Below are 16988 nucleotides of genomic sequence, written 5' to 3'. Positions count from 1 at the left end.
AGCTGCACCAGGCTCCACTTAGTCACCGCGTAGACCCTGCCCCCTTCCACTCCTACTGCTTGCCAGATAACCATCTTCCTGTCATTCAGCTCAGCCCACAGAGGCTTTACGCGATGTTCTTGTGCCTTATTCCTATCACTCCAATCACATAACCTTGCTTTACCCTGCTTTATTTCCTTGTTAGCTCTCACTTCTCTCAGGATGATTTCACTTTTTTTTTTTTTTTTTTTTTTTTCAGCTTTCCCCAATAAGATCTCTTCCGGGGAGAGCTGACATCATTTCTGTGTGCCTCGCTGATACATCCTTTAAAGCATATCCGATAGTCACTTCTTCAAACAAACTTTTCAATGAATGGACACGCTATAAAGATACCCTTTTAACCAGCTCAACAATTTTACTTTATCTTTTAACTCTCTAGCTCTACTCCTCCACCCTACTAGCTTGGCGGGGAGATGATTCGGGTGAGGCTCTTTCTTCCCTGGATAGAAATGAATTCTTGTGCCTCCTTCAGATTCATATGCCGTGATGGTTCTTAGTGGTAGGGCCTTGGAGAGATAATCAGATCTTGAAGATGGGGCCCCCATGAACAAGATTAGTGCCTTTGTAGAAGACAGACACAACAAAGATGAACTTTGACTCCCCGTGTGAAAAGATGTGGAGGAGGCAGCCATTTACAAACCAGGAGGCGATGCCTCAGCAGGTGCTGAATCTCCTGGCATTTTGACCTTGGACATTTGAGCTTCTTGAACTTTGAGAATTGAATATCGGTGTTAAAATCACCCAGTCTATGTTATTCTTCTATAATACCCCTTACTGATGGAGACAGGGTTTGCAAAGCACTTGGGGTTCTACAGAGTCCTAGGTTGCCTATCACTTGCTCTCACTGAAGTCACTGAGATAGCTGTGGTGGTATTGGGTAGCAGCAGTCACTTACCCAGCCTCAGCAGGGGTTGGTGTCGAGTATCCGTCCTAAGACCCAGCAGCTATTTCTCTCTGGGCCCTGTCTCTTACCTCCATACCAGCACATTGGACACTACTTTCCTTAGAAGCCCACAGACCTATATCTGCTCCCTGAGTGGGAACACAATATGACCAGTTGCCTCATGATCCTATTGCGCTGCCTTCCCCACTGTGGGAGTCATATCCCTTCCTAAGCAGGAACACACAATGAACCCTTCCTTCCTTACATTGATTATTGTCGAGTATTTGGTGTTATTGATAAGAAAAGTTACTAACCCACACTGTGAAAACAGGGTGGAAAGCCATTTACAAGCAAAAAAAAAAAAACCGCCAAGAACCATCTCCTCAGGTACCCTGATCTCAGAACCCTCTGGCACCAGGTACTTTTACTTTGCCGTGACAAAACACTTGGCAGAGGCAACTTAAGGGAGGAAGGGCTTATTCTGGTTGAGGGCTTGGGGATACAGTCCATCGTGGCAGCATGGGAGTATGGCTTAGCCACCTCATATTTTGAAGCAGATACGAAGCAGGAAGCTTTGGCCAGAGGCAGAAGAGGGCATGCCTTTCATGGCCTACACTTGGTGAGCCACCTTTGCTAGGGTAGGCCACAGTCACAAAGATTCCATGGTTTCCGAAAGTGGTTCCACCATCCGGAGACCAGGTGTTCAGTCACATGACACACAAACCATGGCACCTCCAGAACGGCGAAATGCTTTTGCTGTGTAAATGCGGCTGTCTGTGGTGTCTGCCTCATGTTGGCAGCCCCCAGCAGAGATTCATGCCATAAAGCTCCAAGATTGAGAAAGGCAGCAGCTCCGAGCTCTGTGAGGAAGCATTTGTTGCTGGTGAGCAAGTCCCCGGGCTCCGTGACCTTCACGGTAAAATGCAAGCCCCCAGGAGCAGCAGTTCCCCCACATACCACTTGTACCCTGGGAGGTCGTGTAGACAGAGTGAAATGCCTCAGGGAGGGCCTAAGGACATTCTCTCTCAGGGCTCACTCTCTCAACCGCTTGAACTGCAGAGCTCACTCTGCACCTGCTCAGATGGCCTTTTGATAACATGCCTTCCACGGGAAGGCATAAATATTCCCAGCAGGCCTTAGTGGGTCAACAGGTGAGGATGAATCCTCTGACAGAAATATTGTAGTACGCGTTGACGGTGACCTCACAAATGCTCAGCTACAGTTGTTGACTATCTCTGAATGCAGTTTGGAGCCTTCTGGCAGCTGACGGCTACTGGGACAGGGAGAGTCAGTTTTTGTCAGACGTGGCACGAAGGCTACCTATACCCCAGTCGACAATCCTTCACCCACACACATACTAGCAGCGCTAGGAGACTCCATCAGTTTAAAAAATGAGCACATGGCTGGGAGTGGTGGCGCACGCCTTTAATCCCAGCACTCAGGAGGCAGAGGCAGGTGGATCGCTGTGAGTTCGAGGCCAGCCTGGTCTACAAAGTGAGTCCAGGACAGCCAAGGCTACACAGAGAGACCCTGTCAAAAAAAAAAAAAAAAAAAAAAAAAAAAAAAAAAAAAAAAAGAAAAGAAAAAAAGAAAAGAAGAAAAAAGAAAAAGAGAAAAAATGAGCGCACGAAATTGGGAGTGAATTGTAGTGGTGTAAGGAACAAATTGGGAGGAAGAGAATAGGACATAGATTTGATCTACACACATTACATGCATGTATGAAGTTCTCAAACAATATCAGCAAAACTGTAAAATATCTCAAACCTTGCAGCAGAAAAAGTTATTAGAATGCCCCATCCTTTTTTTTTCTTCCCGCTTTCCTCCTCTAAACATTTGTTAGTTCAGGAAAGTCCAATCTCAGAAAAGATTAATTTTTAAATGCTTGTGTTTTATTTAGCCCCTTTAAAGGGTTGCTCTCTTGACGCAGCAGGTAGAAAAGTAATGAAACTTGCTATGCTCTTCCTTTTCATTCATCAAGTGGTAAACACAGTATTTCTCTGATAGAGCCTAACTGTCTAGTAATTGGGTTCTGAGAGCTTATGTTTTAGCCGTTACTCGTGGAGGTTAAAGCTCCCATAAGCTGGCTACTATTTATAGAATTATTAAATTTCCCGTTCAAGGGCTTGCACTAAATCTGTTAAAGCAAGAGCGATGTTGTTCTTCCTCCTGCTTGGACACTCAACTCGCTTGGTCCCAAGCAGGGACTTTTTTTCTCTCTCTCTTAGTGTGAGGCTCTGTCCTGTTTCCTGAAAGTGGGCTGAGCAAAGGGTGTGACGCAAGAGAGGGCGGTACAGGTGCTGGGAGGGCGGAGGGGAGGCTCGGCTTCCGCGCACTTTCCTCGCAGCCGGCAGCGGGGCAGCTCTGTGTCCTGCACCTTCCGCACCAACTCTGCTTAAGGCGCACCCTTCACTGCACCCCGAGTCTCGCCTGCCTGTCTTTTTCAGGCTCTTGATGCTGCCCAACTGAAAGGAGAAAATGGGCACAGGAGATTTTATCTGCATTTCCATGTCTGGAGGGGCGCCCTGGGGGTTCAGACTCCAAGGAGGCAAGGAGCAGAAGCAGCCCTTGCAAGTGGCAAAGGTAGGAGAACCTAGGGAGGCATTCTGGGCTGTTGGATGCCAGGAAGGAGTGGACTGAAAAACAACCTGTTGATAGTCTTTCTGTGCTGTCGATGAATTTATCTAGGATGTGACTTTTTTTTAAAAGAATTTTGTGGAGAATGTACACCATATGCCATGTAGCTAGCTATCAATTAACGGGGGGGGGAATGCTTTATGTATCAGGTGTAGATAAAGGCTGGTTAGTTATCATCTGACAGCCAGCAGCCTTAGATGGATTTGCTGCCTTCTGTTGCTGACGCTTTGCTGGACGACCCAGAGAGGAGAAACGGCCTCAGCTCCCTGGAACCATGCACTCACTGGGCATGGGCATTTGGTGCACTTTAACAAAGTCGGTAGTGACATTTAATGTGCAGCAGACATAAAAAGGCTAGTTTGGGGCAATAATCTTTATGGTATAAAGAATTGGTGTGATACCCGTTAAAGAGAAGAAAAAAGAAAGCCCACGTACTGTACTCCATCAACTATACTTATCTGGCCAAGAGCTCAAGGAAATCATAGAAACTTTATTATTGTTTTCATTTTGCTAAAATATAATTACATTATTTCCTTCCATTTCCTTTCCTTCCTCCAACTCTTCCCATGCCTCCCTCCCAGAGTTTTCTGGCCTCTTCTTTAATGGTTAAACTGTATGTATGTATGTATGTATGTATGTATGTATGTGTGATGTGTATATAGGCAAAACATATAAGTACAGCCTACTGAGTATGTTTAGTGTATTCTCCAATACTTTACCTATGCACTAATTATGACTAGCACCTAATGGCTATTTAAAATGTTTTTCCATCTTTGTCACATTAGGCTGATTTTTATTTTAGCACAACGCCCATAATCTCACAGAGAGCTCTACTTTCTAGTTGGCATTCAGCTAAAAATGAAGTTAATAAAAAAAAAAAAAGAAAAGAAAAGAAAACCACCAAGGGAGTGAAAAACTTTCAATCAGATGTTAACTTTGAACTGTAGAGTTCTATGACTGTATACGAAGGCATAAAAGGTCGCTTTCTTTTTGAATACTTACATTTACAGTGAATCTAGACCTCTGTGAAGCATGTGGGGCCACCGCATTCGTAGCTATTCTTTTTAACTTTTAAAATGTTCCCTGTGAAAGGCAGAAGTTTCTTTGAAATTTTCTCTTTTCAGACATCAGAAAAATCCTGTCTTCGGTGGTTGAGTTCTGCCACCTAGTGGGTAGTGCCGGAAGCGAGCGTGAGCACAGAACTGGAAGATGAAACGGTTTTTTTTTTCTGGAGAGTTCCTCAGAGGTCCGGGTTCTGTTAGTTCTTTTGAGTGAGGAAAAAAAAGGTCAGCATAGATGCTGCATCTTCATCTCTGGGCTCCCGTTCGGAAGAGCAGCATGATGAAACGGTTGGAAGGGCTCTCCGCTCGAATTCTTTAGGAGTCAGGAACCAACAGCAGATAAAATGTGAATGCAGGATTCAGCAGATTCTACGGCTCAGGAGACTAAGGCAGATTTGTTCAGGAGCGGCTGGTTGGCTGGCTCTGGTAGCTGAGATTTGGGTTCTAATTGATTTAACTTGGAGTTTGGCTTGAGGCCCATCAGTCACTGGCCTTGACTCGGCTGCATGGAAGGGGAGGTGGTGCCTGGAAAAGGGGAGGAAAAAAAAAATCAAGAAGACATTGGACCTACACGCTTCATGAGTTCTATCTTGCTCAAAAAAAAAATTCACTGATCCAAACAGTATGTAATTTAGAGTTCCTCGCCCCTCGCCTGCTGAGTGAAGTGTGGGGACAGAGGTGGTTGACAGCTGTTATTCTGCACAGGCCTTTCCATGGCCAAGCCTGGAAGACACAGTGGATGGAACATTTCTTCTGAGTTCTCTTAGGCGCTGACTTGAGTTTGTGGTAACTCTGGGAAGCCAGTTGTTGAGAACGGCCCTGTGGGTCATTTTCCACCAGTATCTCAACTGCCAGGCTGGATGAGGGTCAAGAACCCTGGTCCTACACTCTGCCTAAACCATCTTTCCTAAAATATCCAGGCAATATGCCGATGGCTTTTGAAAGACTGCTGTGAAAGCTCCTAGGTATTCACTTTAATGACCTAATTTGTCAGAGGCTGGGGATGTTGGTTAACTGTAGAGCCGGAAGAAGCTCTGGGCTCACCCCCAAAACTCCCCATACCACATTGTATAGTATTCTTGTCTAGTTTGTGGTTTTGTGGGCATTCCACACTTTACAGCCCGCCCTTTCCTTATATGTTAATGAGTTGGAAAAAGGGTTAAAGGATGTGTAAGCTTCAGATAACCGTGACTATGTCTTTCCTGAGTTCATGTTTATCACTGGCTCAAGTTTATTATATTTGATTTTTTAAAATATTATCATACTTATTTTAGAAAAACCCTTTGAGGCACTGAATCAACTCAGTGAGCAAACCTCCAGTAAAGGTTTTTCACTGAGTTTAAGGTAAAGTGACTGTCAGTTGCCTATAGTTGGTCTGGCTGAGTGACCTTCAAGTAGGAGGGAGGAAGCAACGAAGCTGAAAGGAGAAGTAGAGGAAGATGGCTGGAAAGGTAAATAAAGAATATGCAAATGAGACACTTGGGAGGCAGAGGCTGGAGTACCAAGTCAGCTATCTACAGCTAGTCTGGGCTACATCACCTCTTCTTCAACACAAATGTCCATAACAAGTTCTTAATTTTAGAGTTAAAAGGTATAAGCATTTCTAAAAAAAAAAAAAAAAAATAGATAATTTAATTAAACCAAGTACTTGTACCCTGCCCTTTGGCTTATAATATTAAGACATCTATATTTTCTATAATTATATGTAGAAATTCTAACATGCTGTAATAGTAAAATAAAATTTAGCCTAGTATTATTAGGATCAGAAATTTATTGGCCTTTTAATCCTTGGGAGATATATTTCTATTAACAATTTAGTTACTCATGAGAGATGAATGAGTATTTTGAACATTTGCCTGGTGCACTGAACTGAGTACAAAGCCTAAAATGTAAAGATCAAAAAGAAGAATTTTAGTGAAAGTTTTCATTAGCATTTAAGATTGTCAACTGAAAAACTTAAAAGCATTAACACTCTACATGTCTGTAATATGAAACAAACCTTTGCAACATGCCCCTCCCCCCCAACACACACACACACACACAAACATACAGGCCAAGTCTCAGCAAAGCAGATTCTGCATTCATCCCAGGAGCAAGTTTATCTAGACAGAAAGCCCCATTGTATGTGTGTTTGCACATTTCCTCACAAAAAGATGCTGGTGGCTTCTCTTTATAAAGGTCTCTTTGGGGATGCCTGCCTACATGGCCATTTCCCTGGGGGTTTCTTGGCAAATCGCTCGAAGAAATCTTCCTATAAAGACTCGGAGAAAGCTTTCTTTTATGAACAAATCTTACAATTAAAAAAAAAAAAAAAAAAGACTTACATTTTGAAAGTAGTGAGCAAATAAACGGTTAGACTCGATGTAAATTCAGGTAGTCTATCACAAATGTTTGTTTAAAAAAAACTCCTGGCCTGGGTCAAGTCCTGAGTGAGTGAGTCTGAGGTTTGCCCTGGCACCAAGATTCCTTCCTTCCTTCCTTCCTTCCTTCCTTCCTTTCTTTTTTCATTTATGTATTTATTTAATCAATTTACAGCCTGATCCTAGTCCCCTTTCCTATTCTCCCAGTTCCACCCGTATGCCCCCTCCCTCCACAGCCCCTTCTCTTTCTTTCCAGAGAAGGAGAGGCCCCCAAGGGCTACTAACCCACACTAGTATCTCAAGCTGCAGCAAGACCAATTTTATCATCTCCCACTGAGGCCAAACAAGGCAGCCCAGCTAAGGAAAAGGAGGTCTAACCCAAACAACAGAATCAGAAATGGCCTCTAATCCCATTGCTAGGGGACCCACATGGTGACCAAACTGCACATCTACTACATGTGTGTGGGGGAGGGTCTAGGTCCTGCCCATGCATACTTTTCAATTGGTGGTTCAGTCTCTGCGAACCCCTATAGGCCCAGGTTAGTTTATTCTGTAGGTCTTCTTGTGGTGTCCTTGACCCGTCCAAATCCCTCAATCCTTCCACTCTTCCACAGGACTCCCCCAGCTCTGCCTGTTGTTTGGCTGTGGATGCATCTGTTTCCATGCGTGGTTACAAGGAAACAGTATTTTTGTCTCTGGATTTATTTCATTCTTCTCTGCACCTCAAGATTTATCATTTCTGTTTCTTATTTCAAAACATAGCCCTTTGTTTTATTGAGATTTTATACTGTTTTCCTGTTCTCTTTTCATCTTTTTCTACTATTTACTATTTCCTTCCACTAACTTTGGGCTAAGTTCTTTTCTTTTCTTTTGTAGTTCTTTGAAGTGCAAAATTCCCTTCCCTTTTTCTTTTTTTCCTCCCTCCCTCCTTTCCTTCCTTCCTTATCTTCCATGTACAACATTAAATTTTGAGCCTCCTGCATCCTATCACTGACAAGCACCACCAGCCCACTTTTCTTTTTTCTTTTGTTTTTTCTCTGCATAACTGTGGCTGTCCTAGATCTTGCTCTGTAGACCAGGCTGGCCTAGAACTCACAGACATCAGCCACTTCTTCCTCCCAAGTGCTATGATTAAAGGCTCGTGCCACTAAGCTTGGCTTCTCATAGATTTTTCATTTGTAGTTATCATGAAATTTACAAAGAGCATACCATAATTATAAATGATTATGTTAATGTGATAAGTTTGATTGCAAAAAGAGAAAAAACAAAATAAAACAAAGGAAGCAAAAATGTGTCCTTTAATTCTACTTTCTCTGATTTTGAGTTTTTGTTGAATATTATAAATTGCGTTATTATATTACATTTCCATCAAAACTTTGTGCTTATAGTTCTAATAGTTTTTTTTTTAAGATTTTTGTTTTATTTTTAACTCTGTGTGTGTGTGTGTGTGTGTGTGTGTGTGTGTGTGTGTGTGTGTGTGTGTGTGTTAATGTGGGTGTGAATGCAAGTTCCCATGAAGACCAGAGGAGGGATTGGATCACCTGAAGCTGGAGTGACAGGTAATTGTGAACCATCTGATATGGGTACTGAGAACAGAACTCAGGGCCTTTGGAAGAAGTGTGTTCTCTTAACTACTGACTCATCCCTCCAGTCCCCGAATAGTTTTATCATTTAACCTTTACAGTAAAAATAGAAGTGATTGGTAAGTCACCACCACTCTGCTAGAGTGTTCATAACTTGACTGTGCTTGCGTTGTATCAGCGAGACTTATATTTTGAAGTTCTTTTTAATTCTCTTTGCATGCTGATTGTAGCCCCCTCCCTGCTCTCTTCCACCCCATCCCCCTTCCCCTACTCCTCAGAAAAAGGGGAGGGCTCCCATCAAGCCATCAAATTGTATCAGGACTGAGCACATCCTCTTCCCCTGTGGCCTGGTGAGGCAGCCCTGCCAGAGGAAAGTGACCAAAAAACAGGCAATAGAGTCCACATCAGAGACAGCCTGCCCCACGTCCCCTCTCCCTGAGCTGACCATTGGCATGGCCCTTGGTTGGTGCTTCAGTCTCTGCAAGCCCCTTTGGGCCCTTGTTAGTTGGTTCTGTTGGTCTTCTTGTGGTGCTTCTGTCCTGTCCAGGTCCTTCTATACATCCCCCCAGTTTTCCGCAAGACTCCCTATGCTTCATACAGTGTTTGACTGTGAGTCTCAGCAAGTGTTTTGATCTGCTGCTGCGTGGAGCTTCTCAGAGGACACCTATGCTAGGCTCCCATCTGCAAGCATAGCACTGTATTGTTAATAGTGTCAAGGGCTGGCTTTCTCCCATAGTGTAGGTTTGAGGTTGGGCAAGGCATTGGTTGGGTATTCCCTCAATCTTTGCTTTATTTTTATCCCTGTACATCGTGTAGGCAGGGTAAATTTTGGGTTGAGTTTTTTGTGAGTGGATTGGTGTTCCCCTCTTTCCACTAAGAGTCCTATCTAGTTAGAGAGTGTCCACTTCAGACTCCATAACCCCTGCTACTAGGAATCTCAACTAGAGTCACCTCCATATCCTCCCAAAAGCCTACCTTGTTACAGGTCTCCAGCTTGTCACAGAGATGCCCTGCCCATAGTTTAATCTCTCTGCAGGCTCTCTATCCCTCCCCTCCGCCACCACACACATACTGCTCTCCCTAGGCTGTAGGTTCAATTTTCTTAATCAATACATTTTATTACAACTTATTAACTGAACGTATGTCACATATAACCCGACTAGCCAAACCAATAGGAAAAGAGGATTAAGGAACATGATAACAAAACCATAAGGATAGCAGTTCCAAGGAGTGATTCTCCTGGCATAATCAGCAGGATTTCTTCTGCTGGAACCTGAAACCTCAGCAGGAGCTGAAGCCCCAAGCCTTCCCTCGAGTGGTTCTCTCTAGGAGCATCTCAAAGTGCAGCGATGAACAGCCAAAAACTATCCCAAGTCTCCAAAGGCCCTGCCTTCAGTTCTGGGCTCATTTATATATCTCCTCCCAGAGTCTGTTCACGGGATCTTTTCAGCTGACAACACTCAAGCTCCCCCAAGAGGTGGTTGGTCTTCTAGTGGATTAACCTCACCTGTTCTCTCACAAGACTGTTCCAATCCCACACTTGGCATCCTAAAAAACAAGTTTATCTCTCCTTCACTAGGCCTGTATGTTTATCCTGTACTAAATGGCTAAAATTCACTTATAAGTGAGAGCATATCATGTGTGTCTTTGGGGACTGGGCTATCTCATCCAGGATGATATTTTCTAGTTCCATTCTTCTGCCTGCAAATTTCCTTGTTTTTAATAGCTGAGCAGTATTCCATTCTGCAAATGTATACAGTTTCTTTATCCATTCTTCTGTTGAAAGACATTTGGGGTGCTTCCAGTTTCTGGCTACTATGAATAAAGCTGCTATGAACATAGTTGAATAAATATCCATGTTGTATGGTGGAGCATCTTTAGAGTATATGGCCAGGAGTGGTACAGCTGGGTCTTGAGGTATCACTCTTGCCAATTTTTCTGAGAAAGCACCAAATTGATTTCCAAAGTGGTTGTACAAGTTTGCACTCCCACCAGCAATGAAGGAGTGTTCCCTTTCTCCACATCCTCACCAACATGTGCTGTCACTTGAGGGTTTTTTTTAATCATAGCCATTCTGAGGAATCTCAGAGTGGTTTTGATTTGCGATGCCCCTGACGAAGGCATCAATCATTTAAGTGTTTCTGGGCCATTCGAAATTCCTATGTTGAGAATTCTCTGTTCAGCTCTGTATCTCATTTTTTAATTGGATTATTTTGTTTGTTGGTGTTTAATTTCTTCAGTTCTTTATATATATTAGATCCTAGGCCTTTGTCACATGTAAGTTTGGTGAAGATTTTATCTCAATCTGTAGACTGCCATTTTGTTCTATTGACAGTGTCCTTTGCCTTACAGAAGCTTTTCAGTTTCATGAGGTCCCATTTATTAATCATTGATCTTAGAGCCTGAGCTCTTAATGCTCTGTTCAGGAAGTTGTCTCCAGTACCAGTGAGTTCAAGATTCTTTCCCACTTTCTGTTCTAATAGATTTAGTGTTGCTGGGTGTATTTTGAGGTCTTGATATACTTGGACTTGAGTTTTATGCAGGGTGATAGATATGGATCTATTTGCATTTTTCTGTATGTAGACATCCAGTTAGACAGTACCATTTGTTGAAGATGCTCTCTCCCTCCCCCACCCCCCATGGTATGGTTTTAGCGCCTTTGTCAAAAATCAAGTGTCCATATGTCTTTTCCTTCTGAGTCTTTGATTTGATTCTATTGATCAACCAGTCTATTCCTATGCCAATACAATGCAGTTTTTATTACTATTGATCTGTAGTATAGCTTGAAGTTAAGGATAGCGATCCTTCCAAAAGTTCATTTATTGTAATGGATTGTTTTAGCTATTTTGTGTGTTTTGTTGTTGTTGTTGTTGTTGTTTTTTCATATGAAGTTTAGAATTGTTCTTTCATGTTCTGTAAAGAATTGTGTTGGTATTTTGATGGGAATTACATTGAATCTGTAGATTGCTTTTGGTAATATGGCCACATTTAGTTGTTAATGCTACTGATCCATTAACATGGGACATCTTTCCATCTTCTGATATCTTCTTAAATTTCTTTCTTCAGAGACTTGAAGTTCTTGTCATGTAGGTCTTTGATGTGCTTGGTTACAGTTGTACCAAGATACATTTTATTATTTGTGGTTATTGTGTAGAGTGTAGTTTCCCTAATTTCTTTATCTACCTGTTTGTCTTATATATACAGGAGGGCTATGTTTTGGGTTTTTTGCTTTGTTTTGTTTTGTTTTGTTTTATTTTTGAGTTAATATTGTATCCAGCTGCTTTGCTGCAGGTGTTTATCAGCTATAGGAGTTCTCTGGTAGAAATTTTGGGGTCACTTATGTATATTCTCATATCATCTGTGAATAGCAATACTTTGACTTCTTCCCTTCCAATTTGTATCCCCTGATCTCCTTTAGTTGTCTTATTGCTCTACCTAGCTAGGACTTCCAGTACTATATTGGAGAGATACAGAAAGAGTGGGAAGCCTTGTCTTGTCCCTGATTTCAGTGAGATTGCTTTAAGATTCTATCTTCTTATTTTGATGTTGGCTATAGGCTTGCTGTATATTGCCTTTATTGTGTGTAGGTACATGCCTGTCTCCCTGATCTTTTCAAGACTTTTAACATGAAGGGATGCTGGATTTTGTTGAATGCTTTTTCTGCATCTAATGAGATGAACATGTGGCCTTTTTATTTCAGTTTGTTTATATGGTGGATTACATTGATAGATTTTTGTACACTGAACCATCCCTGCAAGCCTGGGATTAATCCTTCTTGATATTTTTGATGCATTCTTAGATTTGGTTTGCAAGATTTTTTGAGTATTTTTTTTGCATCAATATTCATAAGGGAAATTGGTGTGAAATTCTCTCCCTTTGACTTTGTGTGGTTTAAGTATCAGGGTGACTGTGGCTTCATCGAATGAGCTTGACAATGTTCCTTTTGTTTCTGTTTTGTGGAATAGTTTGAGAAGTGTTGGTATTGGCTCTTTTTTGAAAGTCTGGTAAAATTATTCTGAGTCTATCGGGTCCTGTGCTTTTCATGGTGGGGAGACTTTTGACTTTATTTCCTTATGGGTTATCAGAATATTTAACTTGTTTACCTGATCTTGACTTAACTTTGGTAAGTGGAATGAATCTATCAAGAAAGGTGTCCACTTCATTTAGATTTTCCAATTTTGTTGGGAACAGGTTTTTTAAGTAAGACCTAATGATTATTTGGATTTCCTCAATGTCTGTTGTTTATCCCACTTTTCATTTGTGATTTTGTTGATTAGAGTACTCTTTCTCTGCCTTTTAGTTAGTTTGGCTAAGGGTTTGTCTATCTTGTTGTTTTTCTCAAAGAACAGGAGCTCTTGGGTGATTCTTTGAATTGTTATCTTTGTTTCTAATTTATTGATTTCAGCCCTGAGTTTAATTATTTCCAGCCATCTTCTCCTCTTGGATGTATTTGGGTTTTTTTTCATAGAACTTTCAGATGAATTGCTAAGTTGCTAGTATGAACTCTCTCCAATTTCTTTAAGAAGGTGCTTAGTATTATGAACTTTCCTCTTAGCACTGCTTTCATAGCGTCCCATAAGTTTGGGTATGTTATGCCTTCATTTTCATTGAATTTTAGGAAGTCTTTAAATTCTTTCTTTACTTTTTCCATGACCCAGTGGTCACTGAATAGGGAGTTGTGTAGGCTTTTTGTTATTTCTGTTGTTGTTGAAGCCCAGCTTTAACTCATGGTGGCCTGATAAAGCACAATGGGTTAATTCAATCTTCTTTCTTTCTTTCTTTCTTTCTTTTTATTTTTTTTTTTTTGATTTTTTGATTTTTCTTTTTTTTTTTTTTTTAGATTTTTTATTAATTTATTCATATTACATCTCGATTGTTAGCCCTTCCCCTGTTTCCTCCCATTCTTCCCTCCCTCCCATTTCTCCCCTTCTCCCCTCCCCTATGTCCGTGACCTAGGGAGACCTCCTCCCCCTATATATGCTCTCAGTATTTTTTGATTTTTCAAGACAGGATTTCTCTATGTATTCTTGGCTGTCCTGGAACTTCTGCTGTAGTCCAGGCTGGCCTCAAACTCATAGAGAACCACCTGCCTCTGCCTCCCAAGTGCTGGGATTAAAAGCATGCACCACCATGCCTGGATTTCAATTTTTTTATATTGGTTGAGGTTTTCTTTATAGCCTGTAGAGGTATGAACCTTAGACTAGAATCCAGAGTTGTCCTCTGAATTGTGGGAGTAGCTGGGAGGTCTGAGGATGGCACAGTGAGTGTCTGGTAGAGGGGCCACTTGTTCCCTCAACAGTTGATGTGCTTCTGGTATTAAGACCCCACTGGGCACCTTTATCTCGGAACAGGACCCTTTATGCTTCTATAGTCTGGCCAGTATTCACAGGGGGATGGGTAGAACTGTGGACCAGAGGTTGAGACCATGATCCTGGTATCAGGGAGCTGTCCTTGGGGAGGTGGTAGGAGTCTGGGGTCTGGATGCTGGAGCTATGCAATTCTGGAACTCAGGAGTCATGTTTGGGTTGGTGGAAGGCTCCAGGTGTTGGAAGCCTATGACTGTACATGTCCCTTGGACCTAGGAGCCATTCACTGGGGCCTAAAACTGTGAGTCCTTAGCTCCCCAGATACTTCCTCTCAACTGGGAATCAGATGTTGGTGTTTTGTAGTCTGCAACCAGGTCATTTGCTTAGTCCTCAGTCTCTGATCTCCTGATACTTAGACACCATGCATGCTGGACACCATCATCTTGGAGTCTCCCAAGTGTTTTGTTTTGTTTTAGGGTTTTGTTACTAATTGGCATTGTTTTTTTGTTTTTGTTTTTGTTTTTGTTTTTGTTTTTCTTTTTAGTTTGGAAAGCACTTGAATATGTCTTTCTTTTTTAGTTTTATTTTACTGGAAACATGATGTTAGGTTTCTTGTTAATCTTTTTTTTTTTTAACCATCAATATTTTAAGTATCTCATACATCTATGTTTATATATGTGGATTTTTTTCTTTTTAAAATTGAAAATAGATTTTCTTTCATATAATATACTCTGATTTATGGCTTCTCCTCTTTTAACTCCTCCCAGATTCTCTTTACTTCTGCATCCACCAAAATTCATCCCCTTTCTTTCTCTTTCATTAGAATACAAATAAGCTTTAGTAATAATATAACAATAATACTTATTATTAACAACAAAAGATAAAGTAAAAATGAACAAACCATAATAGAGCAAAACAAACAAAAAGAGCCACAAAAAAGCCCAAGAAACACATATAGACACTGATACATACACATTTGCACATGCAGAAAACCCATAAAAACAAAATTGGAAACCATATTATATAAGCAGTTGCTTTTTGCATATAGTACATACAAGTTGCTTTTTTTAAGATAAAAAAAAAAAAAGAAAAGTCCCTGAGGGTTTGTTTTTGTTTTATTTTGTTTGTCTTTCAATCTATTATGAGACTCCAAAAATACTACTGAGATCATTCTGTGTTGGCCGTCTATTGCTGGGCGTCAAGCCTGCCCTTCAGTGGGCTTTGAATACTTAGTGAAGCTCCAGTGGAGAAAATTAATTTTTCCTTTGTGGGCAGCTTTCAGCTGGAGATAGCTTCTGGGTTAGGGATGAGGGCTGGTGTCTGCTCCCCTGTGCATGCCGCCACAGTCTCTGTGATTTCATATGTGTGTCGGTCCTGTTGTGTCTACAAGGCCTTGTTTCCTTGGTGCGTCTTCCATCCCTACTGGCTGTTAAAATCCGTCTGCCTCCTCTTTCTCAGAGTTTGCTGAGCCCTGCAGGAAGGGATTTGATGGAGACATCTCATTTAGGACTGCGTCTGTCAAAGTCTTTCATTCTTTCATTCCAGGTGTGGGTCTCTGTATGTGTTCCCATCTACTGCAGGAGGAAGCACCTTGATTTAGGCGTATAACAGGATGCTGTTAGGAATTATTTTATTGCTATGTTCCTTTAGCAGACAATGGTGTTTAGTTTTCTTCTAGGTCTATGGCCTTTCTAGTCTCAGGCTCTTGGCTACCTGGGCAGTGTCAGGCATGGGTTCCATCTCACGGAGTGGGCCTTAATTCCAATCAGTTAGTGGTTGGTTATTCCCACAAGCTTTGTGCCACTATTGCATACCCTGGTGTCTTGAAGCAGGTCTCTTTGTCTATCCCAAAGCTTGTAGCTGGCTTGGTGTTTACCTTTCTCCTTTGGTAGCGTGCACAATACCTTCCAGTGCCATGAATATTAGTCAGTAGGGGGTAAAGGCTTTATGTGGGCACCACCGTAACTTCTCCATGTTCAGTGAGTTATGTAGGTATTGTCTTAAGCAATAGACCTTACCATCAGTTTGTGGAAAGCAACCAAAAAAGAACCTTGGCAATAGTCTGGGTTGCTTTTTTTTTTTTTTTTTTTTTTTTTTTTTTTTTTTTTTTGGTAAGTGTTTTATCACAGCAAGAGAAAGCAAACCAATATTTAAAAAGTGTACCAGATTCATGGGTAATTGCTATGAATGTTGCTTTGAGAGCTTTTGGTTTGAAAAAACCATGTGTTCAGAGCCTAATGGACTGTTCTTTGGAAGGTTAGGAGATAAGATTGTTGAAAGAAATACAGATGCCAGAGGCCTGGCTTGTGAAGTTTTACAGGAAAGTTTTAGAATCTCTCAAGCATTGTGCCAGAGCTGTCCATGTGCTAGTTTGAATTAAGAATCTGTGGCTGCTGGTCAGCTGGGCTAACTAGAGCCAGCACCACTGTTGTGAAGCCTTTGGTTTACTAGGAAAACTGATACTGGTCAGTTGGGGCTAAAGAACTTCCTGTGATTAAGAAAAGACCAGCCTCACTGAGGCAAAATATTATTGCAAGCATTTCTTCTGAGTCAGCACACAGAAGCTGTGGTCCACAGGGGACCAAGGTTTCATCCCTATCTTGCAGCTGAACTGGGAGTGTATAGGATTCTACCAAATACTACTGGTTTTGAAGGCATGAACAGATTATAGAGAGCAAGCCAGTAGGCAGTGTTCCTCCGTGATCTCATCTTCAGCTCCCACCCGAAGGTCCTGCTCTGGCTTCCCCTAGTGATGGGCGTACTGTACAAGATGAAATTAGTCCCAACCTCCCTCAAGTTGCTCTTTATCATATTGTTTCTCACAGTTACAGAAACCAAACTGGTACAGACCTTTTGTGAGTTACTGAATTTACAGCGTTTCTTTAATCATTTTTTTAATGGATGAGCAATTTTGGTTATAAGGAATTTTAGTCAATATCTTAAGGTCATGCAGTTTTTCAGGGGCAAGATGAAAACAGGGCCTAGCTTGTAGTGTATATGTGTGTGGCTCCTTTGCAGACTGACATCCCCATAGGGGCATGCAGAGTCCTCCAAACTGTGAAGCCATAGCACTTGTCTCTCCCAGCAGTGCATTTAGCCATTTGGAAATGGCACTCTTCCTT

The 16988-nt window shown here is 41.7% G+C and overlaps 2 protein-coding genes across 4 annotated transcripts in view; both read left to right on the top strand.

Annotated features, from left to right (window-relative positions):
* Myoz2 (myozenin 2) overlaps window positions 1-16988 on the top strand; it is a 1071004-nt gene that overhangs the window by 837429 nt on the left and 216587 nt on the right. The window lies entirely within an intron of this gene.
* Window positions 3241-16988, top strand: part of Synpo2 (synaptopodin 2) — a 150117-nt gene continuing 136369 nt past the window's right edge. The window contains exon 1 of one of the 2 annotated variants that reach the window (XM_051165554.1): window positions 3241-3502. In XM_051165554.1, coding sequence (XP_051021511.1) covers window positions 3398-3502 — 105 coding nt within the window. In that variant the 5' untranslated portion in view covers window positions 3241-3397. The remainder of the gene's footprint in view (window positions 3503-16988) is intronic. The other variant, XM_051165553.1, reaches the window with a different exon arrangement.

This window comes from Acomys russatus, chromosome 23 (assembly GCF_903995435.1).
Source record: "Acomys russatus chromosome 23, mAcoRus1.1, whole genome shotgun sequence".
In the NCBI taxonomy this organism is placed as follows: Eukaryota; Metazoa; Chordata; class Mammalia; order Rodentia; family Muridae; genus Acomys; species Acomys russatus.
The sequence above is the reverse complement of the archived record's forward strand: the minus strand, read 5'-3'. Positions and strand labels throughout refer to the sequence as shown.